General features: G+C 32.7%; 2 protein-coding genes across 2 annotated transcripts in view; one reads left to right on the top strand and one right to left on the bottom strand.

Moving 5' to 3' along the window:
* LOC117175915 overlaps nt 1-9,558 on the bottom strand; it is a 91,952-nt gene that overhangs the window by 56,415 nt on the left and 25,979 nt on the right. The window lies entirely within an intron of this gene.
* The window catches only part of LOC117175913 (SET and MYND domain-containing protein 4-like), a 244,672-nt gene that overhangs the window by 217,127 nt on the left and 17,987 nt on the right, over nt 1-9,558 (top strand). The window contains exon 7 of the mRNA XM_033365755.1: nt 8,310-8,720. Within this exon, the coding sequence (XP_033221646.1) occupies nt 8,310-8,720 (411 nt within the window). The remainder of the gene's footprint in view (nt 1-8,309; nt 8,721-9,558) is intronic.

Below are 9,558 nucleotides of genomic sequence, written 5' to 3'. Positions count from 1 at the left end.
AAGCTATCTAAGGATGGTACTATAGAACGCCACCTCAAGGTAGGCCTAGTGGCGCCATCTCTTGGTCAGGCCGGAAACTTATCAATCCACCCTCGTAGATTCAGTTCGCAGGACCGCCACCTATTAAACTTGCATTGTAAAGCTTAAGGTGAGCCCTTTAAAACTACCTTAGAGCGGAAAAAATTCAAGTTTAACCAAGAGTTACAAGAAATCAAATTATAGACACCGAATTAATTAATAAGCATAATATCATCTGATTTCAAACCTTGAAATATAAAGTAATACAATAAATCAATAATAATAAGACAATAATAAACCAATAATATAAACTAAAAATCTGCGCCACGTAGCGAAAATTGCTATCTAAGTAAGAGCAGTCGATTTATTGCACTATGTCAATCAGCGCCTGGCGATGCCTCACCTACATTAGGCAAGAGGGGCACTGCCTATTCCGCACTTTCGAGCTTATTAGAGATACAAAGGACTCCCACTGGCCCGGCTCGGCGGTAGCAGTTTGACTGCGTCAGGGTAAAAGCGTAGCTGGTGGGAGGGGGGGAGGCGGTAGTACATAGGTAGCTAGTGCGAAATTATTGATGTCAGTCCTAGCAATCTATTCAATGTTGGACACTAAAGCCTACTTAACAAGGTGAAAGGTTCTGAAAACCTAAACCTTTCCCAGAATACCTTTTTACATACGATTGCAAATTTACCAGAGATGGGGTAAATGTATGGGATTAGTTGGACTCTAAAGGGAAATCCCACAAGAACTAAATTCCCTATACTGGTAGAATCGATTGCTTTTATAGTTAACCGAAATTGATTCTCCATTACGACTCCTGGGGTCTTCGTTAAGCTTGGAACAATGTTCACAATCGCTCTTGCAAGTGGGCACTTTAGAGACGATCAAGAATTTCGATCAGCAACTAGTCTCCGTTCCCACCGCACCATCAAAATTGATCAGCTTTGCATAAGCAAATCTCTTATCACCATAAAACCATTCCTTCTATGATTCACATATTCAGCATATTCTACTCGTGCACTTGAGATCAAAGGAAAAATGGGAAAAAGAGGCATGTTAAGCTGTGGCGGCCCTATCCTACTCTTCATTTTTCAGCATGAAAGCTCTCGGTCCTTGTTGCTATGAGTTTCTATCGAGAATTTTCGTCGAGTCGTGAAACTTATTATACCTGGCCCTTAGGATTTAGAAGAAGTCAAGGGAATTTAAAAGGATGTAATTATATGCCAAGGAATTCAAGATGAGTTCAAAGGACTTCAGTATGAAAAAAAATAATTTTTAATCTCCATTTAATTGAATAGAATAGAGGTCATTTAAAAGAATTCAAGTGAATTCAAAAGAATTGAGCGAGAATTAGAAACGTCAATAGAATTCCAAGGAATTAAATTTTCTTTTGAAGAATTCAGAATAAATTAATCAGAAATCAGTGTAAACATTAAATGAATTAAAATAAGTTTAAAAAATTGTTTGAGTCTAAAATATTTCACTGAATTCAGTAAAATTGGAGTTAATTTAGAAGAATTTAAGGAAGTTCAAGAGACTGATGAAATTCATAAGAATCTGAAATAATGTAACCAAACCAAATTTAAAACATCAAACAAAATTTACATCGAATTCAGTAAAATGGAAGTGGGAAAAATTCAACATAATTTAAAGGAATTGAAATGAAAATTCACAAAGTTACAAAAAACCACAAATTAAATAAAATTCGAGTTCATTTAGAGAAATTTGAGGGAAATAAAAGGATGCCGATGAAATTCGTAAAAATTCAAGGCGAATTAAAAAATTCATGTACATGAATTGAAGAAAATTCAAGTGAATTCTAAAGAATTTAATAAAATGCATAGGAATTCAAGATAAGATTACAAGTTTCAGGGCGAATTTAAAAACTGAATTGAATTGAGTAGAGTATAGGGAATTAAAAACAATTAAAGTAAATATAGAAAATGCAGGGCAAATTAAAAACATTCAGGATAAATTTCAAAAATGCAATAGAACTCCAAAATTTTTTTAATATTCCAGAATAAATTCATATCAATTCAGTATGTATTCAAAATGACTTGAAGTTAATTGAAAACAATCTGCAAAAGAAAAAACAGAGCTGAAAATTAAAGCACTCAAATTTTCTTCATTACGTAAAGAATAATTTATACACTGTTTTAAATATTTTATGTAGAATATATTTTATGCAGAAAAAATATTGGACATAACATTTGTGTGTACAAAGTTTTGAGTCTATCTTGGTAATAAAATAATAGAATTTAATTCTGTGCAGAAGATACATATTCTAAATAAAAATATCTTCTGTAGGAAAAAAATGAAAATATTAAACAATATTAAATTCTGTGTAGGAAATATTCTGTGTGGAAAAAATTTATTGTAGAAATAATATAACAGTATTAAATTCTGTGCAGGAAATATTTTGTGCAGAAAAAATGTTGTGTAGAAGAATATAACAACATTAAATTCTGAGAAGGAAATATTTTGTATAGGAAAAAAAGAAAAGTATTAAACAATATTAAATTTTGTGTAAGAAATATTCTGTGTAGAAAAAATGTTGTGTAGGAAGAATATAAAAGTAATGAATTCTGTGTAGGAAATATTTCGTGTCGAAAATATTTTTTGTAGGAAAAATATGAGCAGTCTACATGTGTACAATGTATTTTGTGTAAAATAAAATTTGGCAGGGACGGGTGTAACCCTTGATTTTGTGTAGGAAAAATTATTCGGTGTAGACAAAATACTGATTCAACTTGATTCGTGCATTAATTACACATGCCTTACTTTTCCAAAGGTTTTTGGCATGCTGAATCCGAATCTGAGGTCCAAATTTCTCAATTGGCTGCGGTTTTCGAGATAGCCTAACCTAAAAGTCGAAAAACAGCCATTTTTGCCTATATTTGAGGTTATGTAGCATCGAATTTTTTCATTCGCTCAAAAAACCATGCACGCCGTTTTAAAGTATAAGTCTCGCCCTTTCGAATGCCGTTGATTTTGCTAAAATATCTTTTCTTATTGCTGAGATACCACATTTTGACATTTTTATGTTTGTGAATTTACCTATGTTTCGGGCAAAAATCGCTGTTTTTGCACTTTTAGGTTAGGATATCTCGCAAAACAGAGCCAATGGAGAAATTTGGAAATCAGATTCAGATTTAGAATACTAAAAACCTTCGTAGCAGTATATTCTGGTTTCTGGGTCAGAGGATCGACTTGATTTTGTAGGCCTGTTTTATACTTAATGGAAAAATGCAATTTTACAGAATGAACAAAGATGATTGATATATTGAAAAAAATGAAAAAAATAAAATAAAAAAATGTTCTACTTCTCGTGTAGAAATTATGACCGGGTTCGGGCCGGATTCCGGCAGGGGTTGTATCCGGAATCTGGTCAGGCTACCCGGTCGGATTCAGGTTGGTAGAACTGGTAGAGATAAGAATCTTTGTCAGCACTTATTTCCACCTGTAAAAATATGTTGGAATTTCAATTTAAGAACTGCATTCATAATAATAAATATATTAACTACAAACATTGATTCAATGTAAGTACTAAAATATAGGTTATGATTCTTAAGTTTCTGTAAGAAATTGCATGGTAAGAAATTAAAGTTAAATTGCATAGCAAATTTACCTTAAGTGTAACTTAGTTTGCATACGTTTTTTTACAAGAGATAAAATAAATTTCAGGGGTTTGACGTGACATCCTAACCTATGAAACCGGCTTAGAAAATTGATTTAACATTAAAGTTGAAGAATATTAATAATGCTTACTTATTAACAAAATAATCCACTTACCCTTATAAATAATCCGATTGCTCCAGGAAATTAGATACAATTTGGGAAAATTTAACAAATTTCTTAACGGATAACCTGGCGTCCATCGACGTTTTACTGCGTTTTTAGCTAAAGACTCCGGAAGTCGCCGAATCGTTATTACGTGCAAGCATGATAACGTAATTCAAAACCTCGTTCGGAAAAAGTTATTTCTCTTCTTATTACGTTTTTTGCTTATTCAAGATAATATATAAATATATTAAAAATAAGAGAAAATCGTATCACAAAAAAATAAGTATAATATCACTGGGAAACTATGTTTGAAAATAAAAAATCAGTTGGTCAACGATTTCGCAGTCACGGCAAGTCTGGGAACCACAGAACCAAAAGTGGGACACCATGTAATTAAAATTAGTTTAATTTTTCTTTCATAATTGATAAAAAAAAACCACCTAAAATACAAAAAATTGGTCTTTCGCCTGTCAGATATTTACAAACGACCCACTTACGGCAGTTGTTTATTGATATTTCTTAAGATGTTTTTCAGGTTATGATACTTCTATTATGCACCATTTTTGGCCCGACTGGGTCCCGGTGAGAACTCGGTCAGATCCCGGCCGGGCAATTAACAAAATAGTATCCCGGTTTCACAAGTTGGGAGGGCGCAAAAACGAAATATATATTTTGCCATCTCATACATTTTTAACCTTTTATTTTTTTACAAAATCATAAAAATTTTTCGGGCCAATGTCATATGTGCAATACTGTATATGTATACTGTAATGTCATATGTGCACTGGAAATTAAGAATTTATGAAAATACGAGAATAATTGTAGACAATAAAAGTAGTTTAACTTTAAATCGAGTAGTTAATATTTCAACAAAAAAATGAATTCTCATAGAAACATGACATAGTTAATATTTCAAAGAAAAAAGTTTTTAATTTGAAAACAAAAACAGTTAAATTCAACAGAAAACACGCATTTTCAACCAAGATTAATTTTCTACAAAAAAAAAGAATTTTCAACAAAATTCTCGAATTTAAAACATATACAATCAATTTATAATTTAGAATATCCATTTACAACAAAAAATAAAAAAGTTGCATTTTCATATAAAAAAATCAATTCTAAACCAAAAATGAAACGGATTTTCAACAAAATAGTTAAATTTTTAACAAAAGAGATGTATTTTCAAGTAAAATTATAAATATCGAAAAAAAACATTTGCAAGAAAAAAGTTTAACATTAAAAAATTATTTGAATTTTCAAACAAAAAATGTATTTTCAACCAAGAAGGCTAATTTTCCATAATAAAAAGGAATTATCAACAAATTACATGAATTTACTTTAAAGTACTTGAATTTTCAATTAAAAATATGAATGTTCAATGAAATAGTAGAATTTTTATACAAACGAAATGAATTATGGACAAAAATTATAATGGTAGACTTCTTAAAAAAAGCAAGTATTAGAATTGTCGGAAATTTGACATCACACTTTTTCAACGGATCTCCACGTTTCGAGACCCCCTGAATCCGAAAATCAGGTTCTCACGATGGCGTCTGTCTGTCCGTCCGGCCGTCCGTCCGTAAACGCGATAACTCTCGAAAAAATGAACGAATCAAATTCATCTTTGGCACACTTTTTTTAGGTCCTAAAAGAAAGAGCGAGTTCGTGAACCAGCCATTTTTTATAAAAATTCGAAAAGTGAGCGCATTTTGAAGATTTTTGAGACCACTTTTTTCTGAATTTAAAAATTCTATGTACGGATATTTATAGTATTAAAAAGAACAAATAATTTATCCTTATGACTTGTTTCGATAAAAAGAAAATTCTCAGAGTTATAGCGTTTTCAAAATTTTTTTAATCAACCGAAAATCAAAATTTGAAGCCGAAAAACGCACGATATGAAAAAAAGTCAAAAGAAGAAAAACATTTCTTTTTGAAAGCCCTATAAGATTATCATAACTAATTTGTGGATTTTCTTCAAAAATCGAAAATTCAAATTTTTATTGCACAAAAAATAAAAGAAAATAAAAAATTCTATTTTGTGGATAAACTATGCAGGATACGAAAAAAGATAAATTAACAAAAATTGTTATCCTAAAAAAGATCTACAATTTCGCTTGGATCACTTCTTGATAGGACGCGTACTTTTTGTTTTATTCGTGAAAAATAACATTGAAAAAAAAAATAATAATAAAAATCTGCCCACCTCGCGGGCACACTCGCATCGCACGCTGGGTGCGCGGCTCGCAAGTTTGAGCGCTCCTAGGGCGCGCGACGGTTGAATCTCGCGCTTCGCGCTCGGATATTTATTCTTTGCATTTGGAATGCTTGAAAAAAACTTTATCAAAAAGATCTCTTTTAGATGGCAGTATTTATATGCGTCTTCATATTTTGAATTGTCTGCTTAATTAAGTATAGTAAAAGATTAAGTTTCTCAAAGCTCTGTAGGCTTTGACGTACACATTCTCATCGTGACACTTGCGCTGCGCGCTCGAATTCCGACAGAAATTTGTAAACAGGTTTTGTTGGATTTTTTCTCGTAACTTTCGTCGTTTTTCCACACATTTTTTTTTTTATTTTACTTTCTTCAACGTTATTTTTCACGGATACAACAAAAAGTACGCGTCCTATCAAGAAGTGATTCTGAACGAAATTATAGATCTTTTTTGAGCTACCCATTTTTGTTAATTCGTCTTTTTTTGTATCCTACATAGTTTATCCACAAAATGGAATTTTTTATTTTCCATTATTTTTTGTGCAATCAAAATTTGAATTTTCGATTTTTGAACAAAATCCAAAAATTGGTTATGATAATCTTGTAGGGATTTCAAAAAGAAAGTTTTTTCTTTTCTTGACTTTTTTTCATATCGTGCGTTTTTCGGCTTCAAATTTTGATATTCGGTTTATTAAAAAAATGTTGAAAACGCTATAACTCTGAGAATTTTCTTTTTATCGAAAAAAGTCATTGGGATAAATTGTTTGTTCTTTTCAATACTATAAATATCCGTACATAGAATTTTCAAATTCAGAAAAAATTGGTTTCAAAAATTTTCAAAATGCGCTACCTTTCGGAATTTTTATCAAAAATAGCTGGTTAACAAACTCGTCCTTTCTTTTAGGACCTAGAAAAAGTGTGCCAAAGATGGATTTTATTCGTTCATTTTTTTGAGAGTTATCGTGTTTACGGACGGACGGACGGCCGGCCGGACGGACAGACATACAGACAGACGCCATCATGAAAACCTGATTTTCGGATTCAGGGGGTCTCGAAACGTGGAGATTCGTTGAAAAAGTGTGATGTCAAATTTCCGACAATTCTAAAACTTTCTCAATCATAAATGATGAGAATTTAAAAATGTGTAGAAAAACGACGAAGGTTACGAGAAAAAAAAACATTGAACAAAACCTTTTTACAAATATCGGTCGGAAATTGAGCGCGCCTCAAAGCCTACAGAGCTTTGAGAAACTTAATCTTTGACAATACTTAATTAAGTGGAAAATTCAGAACATGAAGACGCATATAAATACTGCCATCTAAAAGAGATCTTTTTGATAAAGTTTTTTTCAAGCATTCCAAATGCAAAGAATAAATATCCGAGCGCGAAGCGCGAGGTGTTCTTATGTCCGATCGCGAAGCGCGAGGTAACTCATTATCGATCGCGAAGCGCGAGGTTCAGCCATCGCGCGCCACAGACGCGTTCAAACTTGCGAGCGAAGCAAGCCGCGCACGTAGCGCGCGATGAACCTCAAAATATAACTTGTTGTAAATTCTAATAAATTTGAGGGCGATATGTATATAAAATTCGAGAAAAAAGTTATAACATTCTATTAAATGCCCTAATGCACTGCCTTCCGTCTGGAAATTAATTCAACCAAAATGGAAAAGTCAGAAAAATCGTAAAATAGGGAGGAAATAAACGGTTTCATAAAATTACGTTACTTAATTTGTGGATAGCCCCTAATATTACAATTATTTTTTTCGAGTAACAGAAAAAATTATTTTTAAGTATTCCCAATTTTTATTAATAATTAGTGGCCTATATAACAACCACCTCTCGCTTTCAGTCCAGTGTCGGGGTTTGGTCAAAGCTTTGGTGAAAATTCGGGGGGATCCAAACTTGAATAGTGCGGGCCGCGTGAACCGTTTTCAATTGACAAACATAATATTGCGCAATATACTCGACTGAGTACTCACGCACTGCGGCCCCACTGAGGCATTTCGAGGCGAGAGTTGCAAACTTCTCTCGCCCTGCCTCCAGAGAAACTGCGTGAGCCAGCAGTTCTAGGAAGGCCGAGAAGAGGGGACCGAATTCGAGAGTTTGGATTACTTAAAATCGTTAATAAAATAATGTTACGAAATTCTTTCTTATGCAGTTTTCATTATCATATCTTCATTTAAAAGTCTTCCAAATGATTGTATATTCGACGTATAAAATAAATCCAGTATTTTTAAATTGCTTTTAAATAGCACTGTACTTGATTTTAAAATAAAGTTTTATTTGAAAAGGGTCCGGAATGAGTGTACTGAGTACAGTTGCTCTGAGAATGGTGACACAAGAGGGTCTGAAGAGGTGCCTGAAGATACATGAAAAGGTGATTTCAAGGAAGTGCGATAAGAAAATACCAACAGTCGAGGAAAAGGAAGAAGTAGAGTCTTCAGAAAGTATCAAAATGAGCAGATCAGCTAAGAGGCGACTGCGAAAAAAAAAATTGAAAGAATCTGCTTCGAATGGAGCAGATCCAGCTTCAGTTAAGACTGATGAAGAAGATCTGGAAGTGGATGATAGAGCTTACGAGTTGGTAACTCTCTTCTCAAAGAGAACTGCCAAGGACTTTCTTGAAAGAACGATAATGACCACGTTTTTACTGAAATGCTTGCAGCGCGTTGGATTCTTTGATCATCCCTCCAAGGCTGATGGTAAAGATTATTTTTTATAATAATTTAGTAGGATAATATTTAATGAATTAGGTCATTCTTTTAAAAATTCCCTGATTTTTCACTAACTAATTATGAGAGGTATTCCGGAGTAAGCGGAATAATTCAGGAAACCCATTGTAATCCTGAGCAATTTACTTGTAAACCGAAGTAATCTACTTCTAATTCAACATAATCCACTTACAATCGACAGTAATCTAACAAGAAATGTACTCCAGGTGTCCCTCGCCGATCTTATTTTCTCTCGTATATGTTGTAGTACTCACAAAACTAAGTGACACGTATTTTTTTATCTGCAGAAAAACACTTTAGGGGGGTGAAACAGCCCCTAAAAGATAGTGGTCTCAAGTGTCGATTGTATAGTTTTGTGTATAAAAACCAAATTGATTTCGATCGAACCTACTGCAAAAGTTCCCTCGTGATGAAAGATGGATAATGTAATTTTTTCAAAAAATATTTTAAGAATGAAGGAGGTGAACCATCCCTACATATATTTAAAGTTGTGCTAAAAATGTTTAAATTCACAGGGAAAAAAAAGTTTTTTTAAATATATTTTGCACTTGAGACAAAAACAAGGTTGACGTGTTTCAGAAAAAGAATTTTTTTTAAATTAATGGAGTGGCCACCCCTAAAACTGGTTATTTTTCGTATATGATAATATATACTTTTCGTCCACGGAAAAAATGTTGACTCTTTTTATTTTTTATTTTGCGTCTAGGATAATTACTTTTCATACACAAAGACAATTGGGAAAATAGTTTTATAACAAAGGAAGTAAAATAAAGTCCATCCAACATAAAAGAAAAAATTACACGAGGGT

This window comes from Belonocnema kinseyi, chromosome 7 (assembly GCF_010883055.1).
Source record: "Belonocnema kinseyi isolate 2016_QV_RU_SX_M_011 chromosome 7, B_treatae_v1, whole genome shotgun sequence".
NCBI classification, from domain to species: domain Eukaryota; kingdom Metazoa; phylum Arthropoda; class Insecta; order Hymenoptera; family Cynipidae; genus Belonocnema; species Belonocnema kinseyi.
The sequence above is the reverse complement of the archived record's forward strand: the minus strand, read 5'-3'. Positions and strand labels throughout refer to the sequence as shown.